The sequence below is a fragment of the Pygocentrus nattereri genome, chromosome 18, assembly GCF_015220715.1.
Source record: "Pygocentrus nattereri isolate fPygNat1 chromosome 18, fPygNat1.pri, whole genome shotgun sequence".
Classification (NCBI taxonomy): domain Eukaryota; kingdom Metazoa; phylum Chordata; class Actinopteri; order Characiformes; family Serrasalmidae; genus Pygocentrus; species Pygocentrus nattereri.
In genome coordinates this window covers 6726788-6754149 of record NC_051228.1, presented here as the reverse complement: position 1 = coordinate 6754149, position 27362 = coordinate 6726788, and the positions used below count along the sequence as shown (strand labels likewise).

Sequence of the window (27362 nt, the reverse complement as noted above, 5' to 3'; positions counted from 1 at the left end):
TGTTTTTAATGTAATTTTGTCAATTTTATTTGATATTTGCCATTTCAGTCCAGCCTTCTTTTATTCAAAATGTCAAAATATGCATAAAAATATGTGAAAGTAAACTTAGCTATTGATGCAAAGCACCGCTCTTTTAAAGCCCCAAATGCTACTTGAGCATTAATAGCCTCCCCTTGTGGAGAATCTTCAGCCCACTAAACGTGAGTCAGTCAGTCAATCAGTCAGTGACTCATTCACTCAGTCAGTCATTAAGTCAGTCATTCATTCATTCAGTCACTTATTTACTCAGTCACTAATTCACCAAGTTAATCAGGCAGTCATTCACACTCTTATTCAGTCAGTCAGTCAGTCAGTCAGTCATTCATTTAGTCAGTCAAGCCTGCAGTCAGTGACTCCTCCATTCACTCAGTCAGTTATTCAGTCACTCAACCATTTATTCACTCCATCACTCACTCAGTCAGTAACTCACTCATACACTCAGTCACTCAGTCACTGATTCACCAAGTCAATCAGGCAGTCATTCATACTCTTATTCAGTCAGTCAGTCAGTCAGTCAATCATACAGTCAGTGACCCATCCATTCACTCAGTCAGTTATTCAGTCACTCAACCATTCATTCACTCCGTCAGTCACTCACTCATACACTCAGTCAGTCAGTCAGTCAGTTACTCATTGATTCAGTCAGTCTGTCAGTCAGTCACTCGCTTAGTAACTCACTCAGTCATTGTGTCAGTCAGTCAGTCAGTCAGCATTTACAAGCCAGATCCGTGAGGTGCTTTTCATCTGAAGAACAATAATGCTGCAAATTCTTACCCATCAGTACTTTCAAATAGGGTTTTGCTTAAAATTGTACATCATTTTCTGCCATCTGGGTCCAACAACACCATGCAGTCAAATCGCGAAGTTTTATGCACTTGAATCATCTCTATCATTGCCATCATTCAAATCCCGCTTATGCCTTTCTTTTTTGGTTAACACTCTGTGAAATCACCAACTGTGTTTTACATTATATGAACATTGTGTGATGAATAGACCAGCAGAAATGATCCAAAAATCCAGAAAAAATCTTCTCATCTCTTGTAAAGCTACTCTCACAGCTATGCTGTTTCATTCACAAATTCCTGAATTCATAAGTATCTGGGTGTCACGATTTGCAATTATTTAAATGAAGTAATTACCATCATAATAGTTCTTTGCATTGGTTGTCAGTGTGAAAAGTGAATAATGACTACAGAACACTGCGTATCTGTAATGGATTCCTCTAACTGTGTCTGATTTGAGAACTAAAGACCTACCTAATGGCCCAGGTGGCAGTTGGGATGCAGCTTTCCAGGTTGAAACAGAAAAGATGAATTCTCAGAACCCTCAGAATCAACTCAGAACAAGCCTTTAAAAAAGTGAAAAGTGCTGCTGCCGGTGGCCTCGTCCTTGCCAGCACCCTTGAAAAGAAATTTGAAGTGGGGTGAAATATTGTGTGAGCTCTGTTATTATTTCTAGAAGAAAGCTCTCGAAAAGCACATTTGTAGGCCCCTTGTTTAATGTGCTGGCAGTGTTATTGGGAAGAAAGTGGAGTGATTCTGAATGTAAGCCAAACGTGTAGTGGGAGTATTGCATTCAACCTTGCATCATTGCTTGTGTCTGAAATCTTATTACATACTGAAACTCATTCATCTTCAAACCTTGTCTCTACATTCACATTTGTGCTGCTGACAAGCATGCTGAACTTTGTGGCAATTGCAGATGTGTCATTGCAAAGTGCAAAAAGATCAGCGCTTCACTGACTGACGCTTCACCATGAAAGTAAGCCACATGCTTTAGCCTTACCCCCCAAAGAAAGGGCCTGGCCTGTTTCAATCAGAGTGGACAACAAGACATCAGCATTACAGCTTAAGATGTGTGTCTGATGGGACCTGACTACTTGTTTCGGTTTCAGACATCATTTCCCAAATACACTAAATGGTCAAAAGTAGTTACCTGACCATCACAGCTATTTGACTGTGCTGGACTTACCCTGACATGAATACTAATATGAAGTTGGCCCCTCTTTGCCACTATAACAGCTCTTCTTCTTGGAAGCTTTCCACCCTTCCTGGAAGTTTTAAGAAGGGTAAACCCTGAAAAACAACCCCAGCCCATTATCCCTCCTCCACCAAACTTTACCGTTAGCATGATGCATTTCGCCAGGTAGCGTTCTCCTGGGATCTACCAAACCAGAAAGAAAAGCATGATACATCACTCCAGAAAACACATTTCCACTGCACCAGTGTTGACATTGCATATTATTGATCTTAAGCTTGTGTGCAGCTGCTCAGCCATGGAGACCCATTTCATGTAGCTCCCAGCACACAGCTTATGGTAATGTTGCATCTAGCGCTTGGTCACTCAGTTCTGTCAGTTTGTGTGGTTTACTGCATTGTGGCTGAGCTTGTTTTGTTCTTGCACTTCCATTTCACAATAATAGCACGTACAGTTGACCCTTGCAGATTTATCAGAGCAGAAAGTTCACTAACTGAGTTGTAACAAAGGTGGAATTCTATGACAGCGCCACGTTTAAAGTCACTGAGCTCTTCAGTATGAAATATTGTACTGCCACTGTTTGTCTAGGAAGATAACGTTGGGTCGGGCATGTACATTTTGTCAGGCTCAGGTCAAGTTTGGACTCGATATGCAATGTTGCGGTTTGAGTTTGGTTGGACTCAGGACAGGAAATTCTAATGCTGCAGTCGTGTATAATACAAAATACTAGCCCATCAGCATGGTGGAACTCATTTTGGTGCTTGGCCCCCTGTCATTGCCTTCACGCTGAAAGGCCTCTCTTACTCACTTTCATTACCTCTGAGAGACAGAGCCACAGGAGGGTCATGCCCCCCAGCAGGCCCGAGATTCGACTTCTTGATAGGACTCCCTTGAGATCAATCAACTCCTCCGAAACACTGGACATTGCAGAAATTATGCTGATGACCTTTTGCCCATGAAGCTTTTTTTTTCTGTGGTTGTTTCCTCAATAACTGATACCTGTTTGCTAGATTTTCCACAAACATGCATGTTTTATAATAAAAATTGATGTTTTATTTAATATCCAGGTTGGCAAAATGATGTAATGCTCACAGATACAGACTGATTTTAAAACTGTGTTAAATTTGACTTAATTATTATTACATTTTACATACTTACTATGGTATTACTATACTGTGCTATACTGTACTATACAAAATTAATTAATATTACATATGTTACACAAATGCTATTACATAACTTAAAATAGTTCTATAATGTATTATGTAATAATGTGCTAAATACATTGTTTGCACTGGTTGTGTGTGTATATATATATATATATATATATATATATATATATATATATATATATATATATTACATAATTGCTGAGTATCTTATTGCACCTGTACTGTCTTTAAATCATCATTACACCGAACAGAAAGGATTACTCAAACAACAGAAATGGTCCAACAGATTAAGAGGACAGCATGCTAAAAGCAAAATTTAGCAGTATAGCTGGCTGTTCATATATACATACACACATTTACCTCAGTTTGGTTTGGTTTGGGTAAAGAAAATGTCTCTAGCACCGATTTTATGACTTCATTCGATGACTGAGTTAAGAGTTTGTATTTCTTGGGCTATAAATCAGTGGTTAGGCTAGTGATCAGGATTGCTTATTCTAGCAGTCAGGATTCCCAATGGTCATGTGATGTGTTTGTGTAATGTGTTGTTGTGAGAGGACATTGATGAATGGAAACACAAATTGATGGTGCTGAGAGAAACAATGCTGTGTTGCAGAGTATTGCATAGCACAACAAACAAAATTGAAACTAGTTGGCTGGAATGCCTCCTACAGATGCTCCAGTCAAAATAAGCTCTTTGCACACATCGCAAAGATAAAACACAGCTTTCTGGGGGCTCCCGAGTGGCGCAACCGTCTAGGTGTTGGCCCTGTCACCATTAGCCTTCACCCTCCTAGCGCTGGTAGTATCGTGTGATTGGGGGAGTCATAACCAGTGGGTGGAATTGGAGACGACTGAATTGGGGAGAAAATCGGGGAAAAAAAAGATAAAACGCAGCCATAAAACACAAAAGCTGAAAAACAGAATGCAGAATTTCCCAATTCAAAACTTCTCTTTTGGTACAGCAGAATAAAAGAGCTACTGTGCTTTATTAGCTGTCCTCAGTGTTAATGGAATGGAAGGCTGACTGATGAGGGAGGCAGGAGTGATGAGCGATGTCAAATTAATTTGTCACATTCCAATACAAATGGGAACACGCAAATTGCATCCGGGGTCAATGAGTGGCTTATGACTCACTTTCCTCCCCCACGTGGATATACTAACCTCAGAGGAGTATGCAAGGGTGTGTGGATTATAGTGTATTCATACATCCACTTCATTAGAAACATCCACCTTGTTCAGTTACATTGGCCACTTTATAGGTGCACTGTATAGGTGTAAAATTACTGTAGCCCATCAATTTCATCATTGATCATTGACAAGTTTTATTTGTGAGGTGACTCCCACAGTATGGTGGTCCAATTCAAGCTTTGTGAAAACAAAAGAGCTCCAGTCCTGACTTAACACTTCAGGGTGCATAACATCATCAAAAGGTTCAGGAAATCTGGAGAAATTGTCTTTGCGTAAAAGAGAGCGGCCGAAAACCACTAAACGCTCATGATCTTCAGTGCTTTTGTGATGGATAGCAGCACATGGAATGCTTTGGAATACTTTGACAAGCTGTTGTCAATAAACAACATTTGTCACTGCATCCAGCAGTGCAAGTTGAGACTGTACTATGCACATGAGAAGCCGCATAAACATCTCCAGAAACAGCATAATTTTCTCTTGAGCTTGAGCTCATCTGCAATGGACTGAAATGTGTTGTGGTCTAACAAGTCAACCTTTCGGATTGTTTATGGAAAAAATTTACTTTTTCTCGAGGCCAAAGAAGTAAAGAACCATCCAGATTGTTACCAGCATAAAGTTCAAAAGCCAGGGTCTGTTGTGGTTTGGGGGCATATTAGTAGATAACATTTGTGAAGACACCATTAATGCTGAAAAATATAAACAGATTTTGAAGCAACATATCATTTCTAGATGACATTATTCCACCCTTACCACATGCCGCATCAACACTGCAGTAAGTGGTATATTATGAAACATTGCTTTGTACGTACAGATGCAGATGTCCAGACAGTCAGTGCAGACTTCAGTTCACAATTACAAACATGCCCGAAGCAGCCCTAAATAACCCAGCTGTGCTGTCCTTCTGCAGGTGCTGAACGTGACACTGGAGGAGGGGGAGGAGGTGGTTCTTGAGGATCTGGGGGGTCTAGAGCCATCCATCCTGGCCAATGAGTCGGTGCTGACTAGGGGGCTGGTGGTGCGCAGCTCCAGTAACCAGATCTCCGTCCGCTTCAGCAGCGAGAAACGGCACACGGCGAGTTCCCTGCTGCTACGCTACAGAGGTAACACTTCACCCACAGATGCCCCCCTGCACTGTGATACTCACAGCCACATCCTGTGAGCGCAGTGCACTGTAGGTAAATGACAATGTCAATATTATAGAGGTTTCTGCTGAGTCACGACTCACAAGAAGATGAGAGCATTATAGCAGACATAGTACTTGGTTTTGTTTAGAAATGGTTTTATGGGAAAGGAGGAAACACATCAAACAGAAGATGTTATGGCATCTTCGAGAATGCCGTCTCTCCATGCAGATCAAAGGGTCCTAAAGTGTCCCTTTGACAACTTTAGCTCCAAATGACAAACATGAACATTTAACAGTCAATCCTGAAATATTTGAAAGAGTTTTCTACATTCTGGCTACACCTGCGTCGTCTGTATATTCAGTAAACTCTGACTTACAGACACACACTGAACCCAGTCTAAGGCCATAAAGAAACGCACACACAAACTTTCCAGGCTCAGGGGGCTGATACAAATGAGCATGTTTGGGAGTTAAAGGTACAACTTCAGTAAACTGGCAACTATTTAAACAATCATTAGACCACTTTCATCAGAGGTTTTTAAAACCAGTCATTCGATTCATGGAGAAAATAAGCAGATTTATCCACAATGAAAATAATCATTAGTTGGTTCCCTGGGCCCGATGATGGCTCCGAGAGCCGGCAGGAAGGCAAGGCCTGAACTCTGTGCAGGGGCAAAGCCCTGCAAGGACAGCAGGGAGAGAACCGTGATTGGTGGCATGTGGTCCGACAGCAAAGCCAATTTAATTTGCCATGCGTTTGACCCGGGCAGCTGAACTGTGGAGCGGGGTCGGTGACGGGGAGGCGGAACAACAAGCTTTCCTTCTCTCTCGGCTCAGGTGCTGAGGCCTTTAATACGAGCAGAGAGGGAACAGAAAGAGAGGAACGAGCAGCAACAGCGATGACAGGGTAAAGAGCTGAAAAAGCTCAAGTGAGAAAAGGACTGAAAAGTCTAGTTATGATGTCACTGAAAAATGCTGAGCTTAGGTTTTGGTTGTTTGCTTTGTTTTGTGTTTGTTTGGAACGAATATCAAAGTTAAATGGCTGCTGCGACCCTGAACCCTGCCTCCAGCATCCTTCCTGAGCCTGGGGTTGCACAGGCCATGCTAGATTTGGATACAAAATAAAAGAGCAAAAAAAGAGCTCCACCGCAACCACAACAGTAAAATCCAGCTTTTACTAATTGTGAAATATCATATATGAAAATAAGGTGGAACCATGATATCGTCTGAGACAGTTATCATACTGTGAAAATCTCATACTCTTATAACACTAGTGGATCTTCATATGGACTTGGGTTTTGGAAGGTTGACCCCTTAAATGGCCAGGGCCCACCAACTGGCCCAAGGTTTTATTACACACTTATATAACCTAAGAATAGATCAGCCAGTTTGCATTGCAGTCTCTGTAGTTACTGAATAATAAGCCTTAGTAGAGATTTTGAGGGGTTTACAGAGAAAGCTTCCCATGTGGAAAGAACAGGCTGCGGCCCACTGACGTTCAACCGAGACAAAGCCTTCCTCACGCCTGATTCGTTCAGTGGCTTCATGCTGATGGCTCTCATCACTTGTAAACATGATTGGTTCATGTCAGCGGCCTGTCATTGTGGGCTTATAATTACATGGGAGAAGAACTGTGCTAATAGACATTTGCAGAACGTTCAGAGAGTACGGGAAATCACAGGCTGCTCACCACAGCCGAGCTTTTTGTTTTAGACGATAAAGCGAGGCAGGAAGGGAGAGAGCGCTAGGTGCAAAGCAGGGGAACGAACTAACCCAGCGCATGACTAAATTCTTTTGTTTCCTAAAGTTAATGAAGTATGACAAGCTCGCGTTCTTACATGCCTCTAATGTGCATGTTGAATAAGACGCCATTCTCTCTCTCTCTCTCTTTCACTCTCAATCCACCTCAACCTCCCTACCTCTATCTCTCTTTGGCACTCACTCTTTCTTTCATGTGCTCACGCTGTTATTTTCTCTTGATACAGTGTCTTTATTCTCTGATAACAATGCGCCACCATTACACAAAGTGACTCATGCTGTGTTCTTTCTCTATTACTCTCTCTTGCTGTACAGGCCTAAAATAGAGTGGCTGTGAATACCAAAATCCACTGCTCACTATTATAAGAAGTTAATAGTATGTCTTGCCATTTATTTTGTAATTTAATCTTTGTTCTGGCAGAGCAGAGCCCATCAAATGGCAGAAATCATTTTTATATTGAGAGGTTTTGAGTGTTGTACAGTACTGTGCAAAATCAGAGACCATCCATCGTTTATTCAGTTTCCAGTCCTAACAGCCATTATGTACATTAGGTTCTTCACTTTTTTAGATATTTCTGAGGAAAGATATAAGATGCTTGCATAAGGAAAAGGAAGGTCAATGAAAATTGTGAAAAAAGGGCCCAAAACTGTAGTTAAAAAATAAATAAACAAAACATCCAAAGCAAATGTGACTCCTCAAACCCCCCTGCAAAACCTGGTACACCACCTCAAAATTGGATTTATCTTGGTTGTGAAAAGCAGAAAGTGCAACCAACTTCTAAGACTGATCTTTGGACCGGCGGAAAATTATGCTCACCTGCTCTGTGGTGGTCCTGTGGGGGGGGTTCTATGGGACTGCTTCGATTTGAAGCAGTCTTGAGACAGTTAGTCTGTAATCTGCATAGCAAATATGCTAGCTAGCTGCATAATAACTAAACAGGTTGAAATGCAATACGTTATAAAGGAGTGTGATGTGTAACTTTGGCCCAGTCCCATTTCTTCCTTTTACCCTTACCCCTTGTTTCGCCACCCTAACCCCTTGGAACTGAGTTAAAAGGGGTAGTCGTTGAACTCTTCCCTTACAAAACGGAACAAACCTCAAACAAAGAAGAGCATCACTTCACTAACAGCTACCAGCGCTGCTCTGTAGGCGACCCTGCCCGTCTGCAGTGACCGCAGAGGAGGGGAAAGTTCAGCTCCTCACTGCTGGGCTTTAGTTACATTTAAGGTAATATATGCTTTCAAAGAGGGGCTATAAGACGATTATTTATTTTTGCCCACCCCCAATTCTTTGGTGATGCAAAGCTGAAGTCAGATATTCTCCAGCTTCTTGTTCGAATTTTCCTGTTCCACCTTAAATGGTGCAGCAGTTACATTCAGGCGCTTTAGTCGTCAGTACTGCTGTGCTACTTAAGGTGGAACGGGAAAGTTAGCTAGCTAGCTAGCTAGCAACTGAGACATTAGCATACTATTGGTGATTTTTATGCTTGTTACGAAGAAACGACTGTAAAACAGTGATTACCGTAATTTTGTAACTGAGAAAATTCCCACATTTGTGGGTTTCTCTGGTCTCTCGTGCAGCCGTCTTGCCAGGTTTTTTCGTTTTATCTCGTAGCGTCGTGGAGCACCAACACTTCACCCTACCCCTCTATCTCAACAAAAATTGGGACACCCTACCCCTAGACATGAACACGCAAAACAGAGGGCTAAGGGCTAAGTGGTAGGGGCAAGGGGTGAAATGGGAACTTCAGCCTCTGACAGCTAAATTAGCTAGTGCGCTAGCTAGCTTACTTCCTATCCAAACCACGAGCACGGAGAACAGCGCTGCATAGCTGTGCATGACCAAAGCAAAGCTGACGGGCAAAGCCACACCAGTAAGGTTGTAATTGAAAAGTTTTACTGCATTAACATTGATAATCATAATCTAATTTGTTTGGTTAGCATTTCATCTGTTTTGAAATTCCACGAGTCCCAAGTTTGAGTCATTTGAGGGTCCTGAGTCAGTCTACCTCCGACTCAAGCCCCATCTCTATTCTTTAGTGGACATATAGTACATACGCTGCAAAGTTAAATAATTCATAAGCGGTATGACAGAAATAGCTTACATAAAGATGTAGATTGTGCTGTAGAAATACTCAATCAGCAAGCTGCCCAGACTGCAGTGCTCAGACAGGCCCCAAGGGCGATGATTTAGCAGCATTTTAACTTGCATTACATTCCACGGTGGATGACAAGTATGAAGCAATTCTGCCTTTGAGTGAAACTATATGCATTTCTAAATGTCAAGGATCTTGTAATATAACCCCCTGATTTCTGCAATAAGTCCTCCTAAATGAAATGCAAACAATGCTGTCATCTCCATGTAGCCAGATCATTTCAGAAGATGAACCGCAGTGATCTGGGAGGAACAGATCAGCTGTAATTAAACCTAGTACAGTACGATGGACTGACGTTCATGTAAATAATTTAAGCTGAGCTGATAAATGATACATACCAGAGAGGTGAACAAACGAACTGCATCTCCCAACTATCCTCTTATAAAGATTCAATTCTACACTAATTCTGTTTAAGACTGGCTTATTCATCAAAACTTATATTTACTACAGCTGTCATTTTTATAATAATTCATCATGATTCTTTACATTATTTAGTTAATTGTGCAACATTTGCTCAAATTTGATTCATGTGCTGTTGCTTTTGTAGTCTGTCAGTTTGCCAAGGGTGCTGAGGATATCAATTTAAAAGCCATTTAAAACCTTTTTTTGAACAAGAGCACTACAGTTGTGGATTCCATCTAGCAGCACATAACGCACGAGCAGCCGGGCTTCAGCCTCCACTAATGCGAATGACTCAAAGGGTCAAGCTAGGAAAATGCATAATGATAAAAAAAAAATGGTGTTACAAATTTAGCACATTAACACATTATTAATGCATGAACTTTGACATCCCTTATATTTACAGAATCCAAACATCCCTAGGTTGCAGAACGTCAGTTATACTATTCTGGACACGAGTATTTTACTCAGTTGTGACTTTTTTTTTATGAACCCGAATGTTTCCCAATGAGGCGCTTAGCAAAGTGATATCATTTCACCACTTTTCATCATTTCCATCATAAATCAGTATTAAGAAATAAAACCCACATGTGAAATATGAACAATCCCCCTCTGCACATTACACACAACATTCTAATGAAAGACCAGGGTTTTGCAAGATACAGTCAAAGAGACACAATGTAGTCTGGAATCTGGCCATATTATATAAATGCACTTTTGATTTTAAATTGAAAACAGTAGATCCCATCCATTTATATTATAACACTATCCAGTTATATTATAACACTTGCCTATGCTGCCTATGCACATTTTGTCTGTCTTTTACTGTCTTTTGTCTTTGCACTGTTTACTATGCATCTTTTATCACTGCACTGGAAAAGTAGCCCGATAGTGTTTCGTTATACTGTGCTACCCTGTATTGTATAATGACAATAAAATTGAATTGAATTGAATTTACCCTTGGTGGAATGCCCCATGCCATGTATAGCTTAATATTATAGCAATATTAGCTTAAGAGAAAATTGTAAGATAAGCCCTCAGAGGGGTAAGGGGTTGACTTAAGGGAATAGTACTTAAAATAAGTACTTAAATCTTGTGTACTTATTGCAATTTTTCTCTTTATCTTTGTTTTAAATTATTAAAGTGTTTATTCTTTTACATAAATGGTTGCAACTGTAACAAGTGCAATTTCCCTCTGGGATCTATAAAGGATTCTGATTCTGATTCTGATTAACACAAATGTTCTTTGCATTACAAAGATTTCATGGCTAGCCAATTGCACGCAATGTATGGAGCAACATTTTGTAACATAGGTTGTGCTTTGGACCCCTTCCCCGAGCGGATGAATCTGATGATTGTGAGTACATTGAAAAAGTATTCAACGAGAACTCAGTCAAAACTTGTACGTGAGTAAATTATCTACTATTGTCATAATATTTTCATCAATATGATGCTGATCTTGATTTTGAACTTGATCTTTTTGAACTTGTGCGCACAAAGTTAACGTAATGGGACAGAATCGGTCGGACGCTCGCAGATAAAAAGAGCACAAGAAGCTTTACTAGTACGTTCATGAACCAAAGTCATCGTCAATAAACAGGCATGGTCAAATCTAACAAAGACAAAATACAGAAACAGACATACATAACAAACAGGATCAGGCAAAGCAAATCCAGAAGGGAAGAGACAAACACAGAGCCAAAGTCAGAAGTGGAATGGAAAACAAATACACGAGAAATAATGCTCAGTAGCTCTAAACCGAAGCAATACCTCACAAAGAACTATGCCTAAAGCCCGGGCTTATAGACTAACCTAACCAGATCGCATGACAAAGATGTTCTCTTTGAGCAGATTCGGTGAACAGAGTCAGGAATTCAGAGAATCAGATCGTCGATAGGTGGATTGAGATGGCGTCACAGTCATGTGCTCTCCCAAAGGCTCCACCAGAGAGTCTGACCTGAAGGGACACATGACATGGTCTGAAAAACCCCCACAAAATCCGACCCAATGCCTCTGATATCTGCCTTATTATTTTAGGCTTTACAGGACAACTCAAAGCAGCACATGTTGACCATATTTTAATGTGTTTAGCATAACTGAGTCACGTTACGTCTTTCAGAAGTCAGCCTTAAATGATATATAATGAATTGTGCTTAATATGCGCAGACTCAGTATCAGAATCAAGCTTTATTGGCCAGGTATGCTACACATACAAGGAATTTGGTTTTGGTTACAGGAGCTCACAGTGAACAGTATCAGACAGACATTCACATATAGGGAATAAGATAAAATAAAATAAAACCTGCATTCCTACCATCACTCACTCTCACACTCACACACACACAAACACACACACACACACACACACACCTGTAAACCTTACATTGTGCAAAGTATGAGTCTAAAGTTAAAGTGCTGAGTGCAGCAGCAGTTAAAGGGTCTATAGTGGCAGAAAAAGGGATTAATGAGGTGACAGTCAGATAGGTGGGGGAATATGGCAGGTAAGTGGGGTAACAGTCAGATAGATGGGGGAATATGGCAGGTAAGTGGGGTAACAGTCAGATAAGTGGGGTAACAGTCAGATAGATGGGGGAATATGGCAGGTAAGTGGGGTAACAGTCAGATAAGTGGGGTAACAGTCAGATAGATGGGGGAATATGGCAGGTAAGTTGGATAACAGTCAGATAGATGGGGGAATATGGCAGGTAAGTGGGGTAACAGTCAGATAAGTGGGGTAACAGTCAGATAGATGGGGGAATATGGCAGGTAAGTGGGGTAACAGTCAGATAAGTGGGGTAACAGTCAGATAGATGGGGTAATATGGCAGGTAAGTGGGGTAACAGTCAGATAGGTGGGGTAATATGGCAGCTAAGTGGGGTAACAGTCAGAAAGGTGGGGTAATATAGCAGGTGAGTAAGATGCTAGAGTAAACACTGGTTTGAGACGGCAGTCCCAGAGGATGGAGTTGAACTTGATACTATATACCAGTATATGTAGAAGTGCAGTTGAAGCTGGAATATTGTGGTTGTGTAATATTTTAACTGTTCAAACCTGAAATGTAAGAGTATTAATTTGTTTAATTACTTTAATTAATAGCCGGTTGTGCTAACACATCATATTATTAGGCCAGCCACAGCGGAGTATCAGATAAAAACTGTTTATGAATAAGTACATATTAGCAATGCTGGCTCACGAATGCTACACAAACAGATCTTAAGACATTAGGGCAATATCAATTAATGATAAAAGCCTTTCGTCTCTGCCAGCTGAGGACAAGGTTGAAGTCGTGCCCGCTGTAAAAATACTGTGGGGACCACTGATGTAGATGGATGTAAAAAAATAAAAAGTGCTCAATGGCTTCAAAGGCTAAAGAGAATTTCCTTATTATCAAGCGCACGTTCAACATCATTAACAACAGGCAGAGATGCTGAGATAGAAATGAGAAGTTCACCTCCCGGTCCTGCCTACTCATTTCTCTATTCAGAGGTAAACTGTGAATACATGTTATTAGTTCTCTGCCGAGAATTCAGCGAACCGCCAGTTGTGTAATTCTTCAGGGACAGACAGGGCTGGAAGATTTATGTATCTGTGAGGAGCAACTGTAGAATATAAGCACGTCAGAGAGTCAAGGCAAACAAGGCCTTTCTGAAAAGCCCCTGGGTAAGAAACCAAGAAGGAGGATGTCTGAGCTTTACTCTTTTTTCACTGTTAACACTCTTCTTAGCAGGAGAATGTATAATTCAGACTGCTTTACCTTACACGCTTTTGAAGCAAAATGGAAAAATACAGATACATCTATTGTGTACATTGTAGTCCACTCACTCGCCAACTTGATGAGGTCCACCTACCTTCTGGGTCCAGTATACAGGTACACTATATTGCCAAAAGTTTTCACTCAACCTTCCAAATCATTGAATTCAGGTGTTCCAATCACTTCCATGGCCACATGTGTATAAAACCAAGCCCCTAGGCCTGCAGACTGCTTCTACAGACATTAGCAAAAGAACAGGTCGCTTTCAAGAGCTCAGTAAATTCCAGCATGGTACCGGAATAGGTCGCCACCTGTGCAACAAGTCCAGTTGTGAAATTTCCTTACTAATAAATATTCCACAGTCAGGTGTCAGTGGTATTACAACAAAGTGGAAACGACTGGGAATGACAGCAACTCAGCCACGAAGTGGTCGGCCATGTAAAATGACAGTGCAGGGTCAGCGGATCTTGAGGCGCTACAGACCTCCAAACTTCATGTGGCCTTCAGATTCCCTCAGATTCAGAACAGTGTAGAGAGCTTCATGGAATGGATTTCCATGGTTGAGCAGCTGCATCCAAGCCTTACATCACCAGCATCGAATGCAGTGGTGTAAAGCGCCGCCACTGGACTCTAGAGTAGTGGAGACATGTTCTCTGGAGTGACCAATCACACTTCTCCATCTGGCAATCTGATGGACGAGTCTGAGTTTGGTGGTTGCCAGGAGAACGGTACTTGTCTGACTGCACTGTACCAAGTGTAAAGTTTGGTGAAGGGGGGATTATGGTGTGGGGTTGTTTTTCAGGAGTTGGGCTCGGCCCCTTAGTTTCAGTGAAAGGAACAAGAGATTTTGGACAATTTCACGCTCCCAACTTTGTGGGAACAGTTTGGGAACGGCCCCTTCCTGTTCCAACATGACTGCGCACCAGTGAACAAAGCAGGTCCATAAAGACATGGATGAGCGAGTTTGGTGTGGAAGAACTTGGCTGGCCTGCACAGAGTCCTGACCTCAACCCGATAGAACACCTTTGTGATGAATTAGAGTGGAGACTGTGAGCCAGACCTTCTCGTCCAACATCGGTGTCTGACCTCACTAATGTGCTTCTGGAAGAACGGTCAAAAATTCCCACAAACACATTCCTAACCCTTGCGGAAAGCCTTCCCAGAAGAGTTGAAGCTGTTATAGCTGCAAAGGGTGGGCCGACATCATATTAAACCCTATAATTTAAGAATGGGATGACACTCAAGTTCACATGTGTGTGAAGCCAGACGAGCGAATACTTGCACATGTTGCACATGAGATGTACAGTTACAGACTGTAGCCCACCTGTTGAGGCACAGTTTGTCATCCCAACTCATAACAAGAATACTTGTTGGACTTTTGTTGCTGAAACATTGCAGACAAGGGTAGGCCCCCTCTAAAATCCGCCCCAAATGTCCTGTAGCCTGTACTCTTTTTAACAAGTACAATCAATAACAATAAGCAAACTAACCAACTGCTATCATTAGCTAATGGAACTGTTTTCCCTGCCAAATGCTAACATTTATTTTTAACATTTATTTTTACTGTATGTAATGTGTGGATACATTCCCACCCATATTTAGCTCAAATTTATTATGGTAGTTCCCAGATGTTCACATTTACTCAAGTTTTTTGAAGCTTTTTTCATCCATGCTGTCTCACATCAGGCTAACGACAGGCTTGTTTTCCATTGGCCAGTGCTGATGATACTTTGAGCTTCACCATCATGAGGTTTTGGATTGGTTTAGAAACTTCACGCTCTGTTCCCATCCTGATAAGTCTACACCCCTACCAACATTTAGCCCCAAAATAGTCCCCAGATGTTCAAAATTCTTAACTAATCTTTTCTGGGGGGCTTCTTGGAATCATCAGCATATAAAAAAGCTCAGCAACAGATTTATTCATCACATCAATCCAAATGTGCACTCAACGGTTTACTGGACCTTCTGTACTGATGCACAGTTATACTGAATGCTACTGTATATATATTTATGGCATCCAAGATTGTAAAAGCTACAGTAATGTGCTAACGCTGCTATGGGAGCAGGGTTTTATGTCAGTCCCTGACCTCCGTCTTTCTCTCAGATTGATGCTGAACATTATGGCTGTGTAAAATGCTTTTACTGTGCCACTGTTAAAAGCGGCATCTATGCGAAAGAGGGGTGAAGTCGTTACTCAGGGGTGCTGGGGATTGGCAAACTAAGCGCTGGCTCTGAGCAAACGATGTTTCTTCAGTTTAAAAGCCCGCCTCAGATTTGCTGTGCTGATTTTGCCACCCCGTTGCTTCCTCATCTCAGAGCTGTTGTGGTGAATGAGTATGTGAGTTTGCATTTGAGTCATGCATTATTGGTTACACATGCTTCTCACAGAGGGGCACTGAGGTTTTTGCGAACCTGTTTGTTTTAAAGAACACTGGTTAATGTAGAATCAAATTTAAGGTTGAATGGCCACATATACAGATCCAATTCCAAAGAAGTTAGGCAGCATGTGTGGCTCTAAAATGCATGTGTACCCCTCAGCATTAATGGTGCCTTCATAGATGTATTGTCATTTACGAGCTAACACACTTCTGTACAATGACAGATGCTGGCTTTTGAACTTTACACTGTCCTGAGGATCACGTCATCCTTCATATCCATAACAGTCTGCTAGGTGGACTTGTCAGACCACAGCAAGTGGCCAAGTTCCCACTTGGCATCAGTTTATCTCAGATAAGCTTTAGCCCAGAGAAGTCGGCGGCGTTTCTGGATGTGGTTCATCCATGGATTCCACTTTGCCTAATTTTCCAGTAACTGCTATAAATGACTCTCCTATGAAACTAATGTGTACGGTTTGTAGAAGGAGTGCAATCAAATGTGAATACATTATTCATTATTACTATCAGTGGACATTTAATGTTATAAAAAAGACAAACAGTACTGTGCAAAAGTCATAGACCACCCTTCATTCCCAGTCAAAACAGCCATTAACTTCAAGGTTTCCGTTTTTTAGAAACAGGAAAAAATGCAGAAACCATAAAATTAGCAGAACATTTTGCAGTTGCCTCATCAGCTAAATGTAATATAAAATATTTCAGTATTTACTGTGTCCACTCACACCTTTATTACAGCTTCCATTCTTTTCAGCAGACTTGCTTCCAGTTTTATAAAGAAACCTTTTTTGGTAACACTTTATTTGAAGGCTACCTACATAAGGACTTCATGACGCATTCATAAGCACTGAATAATGCGTTTATGAAGCACTACTTGAACATTTATTAAGTGCTTATGTCAGTTCTCGCAACCTGACATAAGATGTTTTATGAAATAAATGACATTGTACTGACATGATAAGAATAAACGAACATATTTACTGCACTAAACATTTAAAACACTATACACGACTATTTATGTCAGCATTCTTAAGACGACATTGTACTGATATCAGGTTAAATATGCCTGGAAACCACCCCCTCTTCCCTCCATGGCGTGGATAAGGTGATTGATGCAATTATGTACAGTGCTGTAAATATGTTCAACGTTTCTTCTTATTATGTCAGTACAATGTCATTTATTTCATAAAACATCTTATGTTATTTTATGTTGTAGTTTATTACCTAGTCCTAACAGTGCATCACCATTTTCTCCATTGACCGAGACTAATGAAAGTTATGAACTCCAGTAAATCAAGTTCAATGAGTTGAGGTGGAAAATTCAGCAGATTAAATTTGTCCAATTTTAGCATATCATGTTGGATCAACAAAATTACCACTTAATTGTGTGGAAATTCTTTCCATAATTCAGTTCAGATAAAGAATTGCTTTTTTAGGTGTAATAGTAAAATGATGACAAATCTATTTTGCCTCACAATGCACTGCATGTACCCCTCCACCATGAGCGTATTGTCAAAAATATATGTCGAAATCCTCTCAGAACTATCATAAAACAATGCCATGTGATGACTTCCTGTGAGGCAGCTTTTTAGGCAGACGTCTGGTTCCTATCACCACCACTGTGAACAATTCTCAGGTGTCTCTAGAGCAGAGCACTTTACATCAAACCCCTCTAAATGACTTTGTTTATGATTTAATTATGCAGAAATTCTGAGATGAATTCTCCTTTGAGGGCTCAGTGTGTTTTGGTCACATCCAGTGTGTTTAGACTGGAGTTCAGCTTCATCCCCACGGTAAATCACACCTCATCGTCATGGCGGTGTGTGAAAAATGTGACAGGACAAGCGTAGGCCCGCGCGCCGCTCTGCAGAGAGATGGAGCTCACTTCTGTATAATTAATGCCTGTATATCAGCATCTCCTAGAGAACTGACAGCAAAGTGATTAGAGTTAAAGAAGCCGGTGTTTGTGTGTGTCCATGTGCACTGCTCAAAAAAATAAAGGGAACACTCAAATAACGCATCCTAGATCTGAATGAATGAAATTTTCTCATTGAATACTTTGTTCTGTACAAAGTTGAATGTGCTGACAACAAAATCACACAAAAATCATCAATGGAAATCAAATTTATTAACCAGTGGAGGCCTGGATTTGGAGTCACACACAAAATTAAAGTGGAAAAACACACGACAGGCTGATCCAACTTTGATGTAATGTCCTTAAAACAAGTCAAAATGAGGCTCAGTATTGTGTGTGGCCTCCACGTGCCTGTATGACCTCCCTACAACGCCTGGGCATGCTCCTGATGAGGTGGCGGATGGTCTCCTGAGGGATCTCCTCACAGACCTGGACTAAAGCATCCGCCAACTCCTGGACAGTCTGTGGTGCAACGTGGCGTTGGTGGATGGAGCAAGACATGATGTCCCAGATGTGCTCAATTGGATTCAGGTCTGGGGAACGGGCGGACCAGTCCATAGCTTCAATGCCTTCATCTTGCAGGAACTGCTGACACACTCCAGCCACATGAGGTCTAGCATTGTCCTGCATTAGGAGGAACCCAGGGCCAACCACACCAGCATATGGTCTCAAGGGTGCTCCTCCTGTTCCTCCTTGCACAAAGGCGGAGGTAGCGGTCCTGCTGCTGGGTTGTTGCTCCTACGGCCTCCTCCACGTCTCCTGGTGTACTGGCCTGGCTCCTGGTAGCGCCTCCAGCCTCTGGACACTACGCTGACAGACACAGCAAACCTTCTTGCCACAGCTCGCATTGATGTGCCATCCAGGATGAGCCGCACTACCTGAGCCACTTGTGTGGGTTGTAGAGTCCGTCTCATGCTACCACGAGTGTGAAAGCACCACCAACATTCAAAAGTGACCAAAACATCAGCCAGAAAGCAGAAAGGTACTGAGAAGTGGTCTGTGGTCCCCACCTGCAGAACCTCCTTTATTGAGTGTGTCTTGCTAATCGGCAGTAATTTCCACCTGTTGTCTGTTCCATTTACACAACAGCTGTGAAATTGATTGTCAGTGTTGCTTCCTAAGTGGACAGTTTGATTTCACAGAAGTTTGATTCACTTGGAGTTATATTGTGTTGTTTAAGTGTTCCCTTTATTTTTTTGAGCAGTGTATTTAGCCCTTTGTAGGGACCACATTTCCAGAATGCTGGAAGATGTGAATATTCTGACATTTTGGGGACATTTGGCTGCTTCCCATAAGGAAAACTACAGCGTTTATTAGAAGAAATTAAAGAGCTCAAAGATTTACTTCAGGCAAAGAATAGCAATAACTTCACACATACTTTAATTACTTAGCTGAAATATATTGTCATCATATATACACATATTGGACAGAAAATAAAGCTTACATCACTTTTAGAAGATGTAAGTTAGAATACTAAAATATGAATACCCACATAAACAACTACATGCACTGTCATTTATAAACATAGACAACATATTCTGATGAACTAATGATTTGCTAATGTACTAATTAGTCAGATAATAATTCATTAAATGAAGTTATTCTAAAGTTGCCTGACGTCAGAGTTGAGTGTCCAATGTGTAGCGTGCAACGTTGATGATCGCTCCATCGCCTGCTACTTTGAGTTCTGCCTTCATGATGGATCGGTTTGTTTTCTAAACGTCACGTTCAATTTGTTTTCAGCCTAAAAAGTCTCTGTTTCCACCTCAAACTTCTCATTATGAGATCACAACTGGCCCTGCGAGACTACCACATTTCTAACATACAGTCATCAGTGCTCCAGCACCATCCTTGTGCCACATCTCACAGCTCTCATCAGTGCTTGGGGCTTGCCCACAATTCTTGTAACACCTCTTATTGTTCTTGATGGTGTTCAGGCACCTCCTCATGCCGCCTCTTGCTGCTCTCACTGGTGCTCAAGGCTTGGCCACCATCCTTGTGTTGCCTCTTCCGGCTCTCGTTGGTGCACAGCCGGCATCCTTGTGCTCTTGTTGGTGCCTGGAGTTTGAGCAACTGGCACAATCTTTAACGAGGATGTCTTCTTTCTAGTCACTTTTAATATTTTTGTAAAAACTCCAGTCTGGTTTCAGAGCAGGTCATGGTACAGAAACATTACTTAAAATATGTAACGACTCAGTGCTTGTACTTTTAGATTTGAAGTCTACACTTGATACAATTGATAAGAATATTTTAATAACACACCTTAGAAATAGAGAGAGCCTCACAGAAATGTATTGAATTGGTTTGAAACATACCTGTGGTGTACCACAGGGCTCCATATTTTGTCCGGTTCTATTTTCATAATACGTTACCACTAGGACACATAGTTAAAGCGAATGGAATCAGTTTTCATAGTTTTGCAGATCACACACCATTGTAGTTCCTGTAGAGCCATCCCGGAGACTTATACCAGTTGCTTAAATAAACTGCTGCCTGTCCGCGAAGTATAATTACATAAATGAATGGAATTTTTAAAAGCTAATGTAGAAAAAACAGACATACTCATTGCTGGAACTAAGTCTCAGAAATCAAAAGTCTAAAAACTACATTGGGAAATCTGGCTTTACAAGAAAAACAATGGGTGTAATATTTGATTCAGCGTCATCGTTTAAATCACTGCTGAGCAAATTGCATATACAGGTTGTAATAATGGCAAGGCTGTAATAAAGGCAGAGTTGATGCACTGAATACTGAAAAAAAAACGTTTCCTGCTTTTTCCTGGTGCTGAGAAATGAATATGTTGTACTTAATAGCTGTTTTGAATGGAAATTAAGTCAATAAAGGGTCCTTGACTTTTGCACAGTAGCTAGGCTTAAGGAAGGCAATGAAAATACCCCACAAAGAGGGGAATACAAACTGTTCCTGTGTGCTTCCGTGTGTGTTCAATACTCTAGACTGAACCTGATTGCATAATAGAATAATTGTGCCTATCAATCTATAGAGCGGGCAGCGGGTTGGTTAACTGACAGATATGATATTTATCCTTTTAAAAGGATCAGTCACGCCCTGCCACTAACTGACAGCGCGATGCACACAGCCTTTCCCTTTAATAGTAATACTTCTCAACAACATTCCCAGCCTCACACACACATACATCCACTATTTAATGCCATCTAATTGGTTGTGATTAGCTTACTAAAAAACTCACAGGAGATTAATACTGGAAGAAATCCCTGTTGTGCCAAGCAATTTTACTCTCTGTAGACTGTCACAAACACTATGCAGAGCTTGTCGTTGCTTCTTTCAATCCGTCAAGAAGCAGTTTCACACAGTCCACGAAATTAAATTCACACAATTAAGCTGATCTTGCCGTTTAAATCCAGTGTAAGCTTATAGAATTTAAGCCCTTTCACCTGCTTATTTTTATTAAAGCTACAGCTGTACTATTCTAGGCATAGTGCATGACCTTGTAACCAGCTCTGTTTTCCTGTGCATAGTTTGTCTTACTTTGTGTAGAAGTCATTCGTTTCAACCTGGTGTGGCTGATTTGAGGAAAACGCTTTGGATAATTATGGACATCTGCGTCGGCTCACGAACTATTTTGTAAGCTAAGAGGCTTCAGGAAAGGCTACGTTCAAACAGCATGATAACGCAGGCTTCCAAACAGCATAACATGCCCAGTTAGTGTGGAGAAATAAATCAAAAAACAAAACCAACAACACATTTGGCTTCTGAATTTTACTTCTTTACTTTTGCGTTGGAGGTGCAAGGCTATTATCACACGCATACAAGCTAGTTGGACATCTCATTCCAAAACCATGGGCATTAATATGGATTTTCCCCTTTTGCGACTATGACCGCCTCCACTGTTCTGGAAAGGCTTTCCATGAGATTTTGGAGAGTGTCTGAGGGAATTTGTGCCCATTCAGTCCAAAAAAGCTTTTGTGAGGTCAGACACTGATGATGGACGAGCATGGCCTGGCTCACAATCGACAATCGAATTCATCTCAGAGGTGTTCAGTGGTGGCGTGGTGGGTAGCGCTGTCGCCTCACAGCAAGGAGGGCCTGGGTTCGATTCCCCTGCCAGGCGACCGGGGTCCTCTCTGTGTGGAGTTTGCATGTTCTCCCCGTGTCTGTGTGGGTTTCCTCCGGGTTCTCTGGTTTCCTCCCACAGTCCAAAGACATGCAGTCAGACCAATTGGACATGCTAAATTGCCCCTAGGTGTGAGTGACTGTGTCTGTCTGTCTGCCCTGCGATGGACTGGCGACCTGTCCAGGGTGTATCCTGCCTTTCACCCGAAGACTGCTGGGATAGGCTCCAGCACCCCCGTGACCCTGACGGAGAAGCGACTTAGAAAATGAATGGATGGTGTTCAGTGGGGTTGAGGTCAGGTCTCTGTGCAGGCAACTGGAGTTCTTCCACATCAAACTGTCTTTATGGACCTCACTTTGTGCATAGGGGCACAGTCATGCTGGAACAGAACAGGGCCTTCTCCAAACTGCATTTGATACAACTGATCGTAATATTGAAGTGGTTTGAAACACATCTGAAAGGAAAAAAATGTTTTTTCTTTGTGGTGTACCCCACATGATCCAGTTTTATTTCCATTATACGTTACCACTAGGACACATTCATTAAATAGAATGGAATCACACCAAATTCATGAATGCTGGAACAGGAAAGGGTTTTCCCTCAACTGCTGCCACAAAGTTCAAAACAAATAATTGTCTAAATGTCTTTGTATACTGTAACATTAACATTACACTTCACTGGAGCTGAAAAACACCCCCAGACCATTATCCCTCCTCCACCAAACTTTACTGTTGGCATCATGCATTCCAGTAGGTATCTATCTCCTGCCACACCCAGTCAATGCATCACTGCAGCCAATGGCATTGTTGGCATTGTACATGGTGATCTTAGGCCTGTATGGGTCAGCTTGGCCATGAAAATCCATGTCATGAAGCTCCCAGCTCATAGTTTTCGTGCTGATGTTGCTACTAGAGGCAGTTTGATACTCTGTAGTGAGTGGTGCAACAGAAGATTGTTACACACTTCAGCACTTGGCTCTGTGAGGTTGCTTGGTCTACTGCTGAGTGGCTGAGCCATTGTTGCTCCTAGATGCCTCCATTTCACAATAATAGCACTTACAGTTGACTGGGGCAGATGTAACAGGGCAGAAATTTCACAAACTGATTAGTGTCAATGGTGGCATCCTATGACAGTGCTATGTCTAAAGTCACTGAACTCTTTAATACAGCCCATTCTACTGCCAGTGTTTGTCTATGGAGACTGCATGGCTATGTACTTGTCTTTATACATCTGTTAGCAATGGATGTGGCTGAAACAACCAAACATAATAATTAGGAAGGTTGTCCACATACTTTTGGCTATATAGAGTAGCTAGTAATGGAAATATATACCCTGTCAATTACCACAGAGCTACTTGCATGTCTAAATCATGCCTCAAACCGTCTTTAGTTGTAAATTAGTTTTGAATGGACTTTATATTTCAGTAACATTCAATAAACGCTGATCTAACCGTGCTGTAAGCCCTTACACGTTTATGACATGGTCAGTGTTGTGTAGCAGGGTTGGAGTAAAATTTTGCCTACATTAGCCTTATAGCACCAGTGCAGAACTAAAAAAAACAGCTTCTTTCATTCCCACCAAAACCATCACTTTAATGGCCATCGTGAATATTTGCAGATGGAGTCAAGCAGCTTGAGACGGCAGCACACCACAGACGAGGCCTAAAGCAGAGATGAGCCTGACAGCAGCTATTATAGTGGAATGAGCTCTGAGCGAAGCATGAAATACATGCTGACTGTAACAAATATATCAGCCATTGATACAGCTGTGATATGTTTGCTGAAATGATTTGAAATAGCCCACTGATTTAAATCTTCCTTCTTTGCCTATATAAAAGAAGCTATTAGGTGCTGTCACCATGCGCTATCCACCAAATCTGAACATGCCTCAGATTTTCCAGCTCCTTCGCAGATTGCACTGAAAATGTATGAGGTACTGCAAAAACTCATATATTTATAAAAATCATAATAATAAGAAAAAAGAAGAAAACACAAAACCATACCATGTGCACACCAGTACTAATCAAACACCCAAGATATCTTACACAGTATGCAAACGTAAATCAAGACCTGGGATGCCACCACTAAGATAATGCTAATTTCTGGATTTCAGTGATATGTTAGCATCAGGGTAGCTGTGGTTAAAATGTGCATTTCATTGCAGGTCTCGATATCAAATATAATTAGCTGAAGCATGTAACAGACATTCATCATGTTGGATTTTACAGTCTTTTGACTCCTTTGGAAAAGGTTATTTATTATATAAAGACGAGTGAATGGGTGTAGAGTGTGGTAGGGTGTGGTTATTCAGTGAGAGTATGAAGGCTGGGTGAGTGGGTGTGGTTATTCAGTGAGAGTATGAAGGCTGGGTGAGTGGGTGTGGTTATTCAGTGAGAGTATGAAGGCTGGGTGAGTGGGCGTGGTTATTTAGTGAGAGTATGAAGGCTGGGTGAGTGGGCGTGGTTATTCAGTGAGAGTATGAAGGCTGGGTGAGTGGGTGTGGTTATTCAGTGAGAGTATGAAGGCTGGGTGAGTGGGCGTGGTTATTCAGTGAGAGTATGAAGGCTGGGTGAGTGGGTGTGGTTATTCAGTGAGAGTATGAAGGCTGGGTGAGTGGGCGTGGTTATTCAGTGAGAGTATGAAGGCTGGTTGAGTGGGTGTGGTTATTCAGTGGTAGTATGAAGGCTGGGTGAGTGGGCGTGGTTATTCAGTGAGAGTATGAAGGCTGGGTGAGTGGGTGTGGTTATTCAGTGGTAGTATGAAGGCTGGGTGAGTGGGCGTGGTTATTCAGTGGGAGTATGAAGTCTGGGTGAGTGGGTGTGGTTATTCAGTGAGAGTATGAAGGCTGGGTGAGTGGGCGTGGTTATTCAGTGAGAGTATGAAGGCTGGGTGAGTGGGTGTGGTTATTCAGTGGGAGTATGAAGGCTGGGTGAGTGGGCGTGGTTATTCAGTGGGAGTATGAAGGCTGGGTGAGTGGGTGTGGTTATTCAGTGAGAGTATGAAGGCTGGGTGAGTGGGTGTGGTTATTCAGTCAAAGCATGTGAGCATGATTGTTCATGTCAGGAGGAGCATGCTCCGTGCTGTGTGTGTCCTTTTAGACCGCACCTGGACCCAGATATATGTATGTATTTCCAAAAGTATTCAGTCGTCTCCCTTCACACGCATATGAACTTGAGTGACATCCCATTCTTAATCCATAGGGTTTAATATGATGTCGGCCCACCCTTTGCAGCTATTACATCTTCAACTCTTCTGGGAAGGCTTTCCACAAGGGTTAGGAGTGTGTTTATGGGAATTTTTAACCAATTTTCTAGAGGCACATTTGTGAGGTGAGATATTGATGTTGGACGAGAAGGCCTGGCTCACAGTTTCCACTCTAATTCATCCCAAAGGTGTTCTATCGGGTTGAGGTCAGGAATCTGTGCAGGACAATCAAGTTCTTCTACACCAAACTCGCTCATCCATGTCTTTATGGACCTTGCTTTGTACACTGGTGCGCAGTCATGCTGGAGCAGGAAGGGGCTGTTCCTAAACTGTTCCCACAATGTTGGGAGCATGAAAGTCAAAATCTCTTGGTGCTGAAGCATTGAAGAGTTCCTTTCAACAGCTCCTGAAAAACAAGTCCACACCATAATCCCCCCCTCCACCAAACTTTATACACGGCACAATGCAATCAGACAAGTACCGTTCTCCTGGCAACCACCAAACCCAGACTCATCCTTTCAGATTGCCAGATGGAGAAGTATGATTTGTCGCTCCAGAGAACACGTCTCCACTGCTCTAGAGTCCATTGTCAGCGTTTTACACCACTGCATTCCACGCTTTGCTTTGCGCTTGGTGATGTAAGGCTTGGATGCAGCTGCTCAGCCATGGAAACCCATTCCATGAAGCTCTCTATGCTGTCCTGCGACTGACTCTGCAGAAAGTTGGTGACCTCTGCGCACTATGCCCCTCAGAATCCGTTGACCCTGCTCTCTCATTTTACGTGGCCTACCACTTCGTGGCTGAGTTGCTGTCGTTCCCAATCACTTCCACTTTTTTATAATACCACTGACAGTTGACTGTGGAATATTTAGTAGTGAGGAAATTCCACAACTGGACTTGTTGCACAGGTGGCATCCTATCATGGTATGGTATCTACTGAGCTCCTGAGAGCGACCCATTCTTTCCCCACCAGCAGCTTCTTTGTTTGATTTACAAATGTTCTTCTTTGTTTGGGGTCACTTACTCCTGTATTTTGATTTCACTGGCTTTCACCTGGATTATGCAAGTGGATTCTCATATCATGTCTAATCTACTTAGAAATAGACATAGATGTACTTATCAAACAAAGAAGCTGCTTGTGTTCTCAGAACAAGGGGCTGGTTACACTTGAGTCCAGAGCTCAGCATCACCTAATGTGTTTGGGATTACTTGGATCGTGAGAAGCAGAAAAAGATTGAACTTCTAAGATTGAAATTTGAACGTGTGGAAAAATATCCCTGCAGGAAGAATGGAAGGTATTCGCTGAAACACTGGGCAAAATAACATTATGTGTAGCTAAGGATGTACTGTACCTAGAATCCCTCCCGGCATCAACTTCAAGGTTTTATTTGGATGCACTGTTTGTGAGGATTAAACGCTCCTTCATGTTTAGAAATTTGCGTTGTTTAAGGGAAGCCCCCCGCTGCCTTCCAGAAAGCTCTTCCCCTCTTTTCAGACTCCTGATTTACAGCACCTGTGAGGCTGTCTCCGCTACTGCCCAGTAAAACATTACACACCAGCAAAGATCAATAGCGTTGTGCCTGGGAAAAGAGATTAAATCGGAGAGAGAGCTGTAATACAACTCTGCCGTGATGTATTGATGTTTATGGGCCGAGGTTAAACACTCAATTCTAATGGTCAAGGGCTCAGTAAATGCTGTATGCTGTGGACCCAAACCCATCCCCTAAAACACAGCATTCCTGTTGGGGCATCTCATGAACAGTGAACCTATTTTGGCCTGTTCGTACTGGTCAGGACAAACAATCGCACATGTATTAACCAATATACAATCCCAATTCCAAAAAAAAGTTGAGACGCGTTTTCAAAATAGAACATGGAACACATATCAGACGTTGAAAGTGAGAATTTTTTTTCATTTAGAACTTGATGCCAGCAATGCATCTCAAAAAAGTTGGGACAGGGCCACATGTACCATTGTGTAGCATCCCCTCTTCCTTTAACAACAGTCTGTAGACATCTGGGAAGTGAGGAGGTGAATTGCTGGAGTTTTGGGAGAGGAATATTGTCCCTTTCTTGTCCTGTGTAGGATTCTAGCTGCTCAACTGTCCTGGGTCTTGTTTGCTGGATTTTTCAGCCATGCTGTTGTGATGGATGCAGTATGTAGTTTAGCATTATCTTTCTGAAATATGCAAGGCCTT

At 41.9% G+C, this 27362-nt stretch overlaps 1 protein-coding gene across 5 annotated transcripts in view; it reads left to right on the top strand.

Annotated features, from left to right (window-relative positions):
* Positions 1-27362, top strand: part of sez6a (seizure related 6 homolog a) — a 250928-nt gene that overhangs the window by 166148 nt on the left and 57418 nt on the right. For all 5 annotated transcript variants that reach the window (XR_005131808.1, XM_037547391.1, XM_037547390.1 and 2 more), the window contains exon 4: positions 5284-5476. Coding sequence is in view for 4 of the 5 variants with exons in the window: in XM_037547391.1 (XP_037403288.1) it covers positions 5284-5476 (193 nt within the window). In the remaining variant the exon portion in view is untranslated. The remainder of the gene's footprint in view (positions 1-5283; positions 5477-27362) is intronic.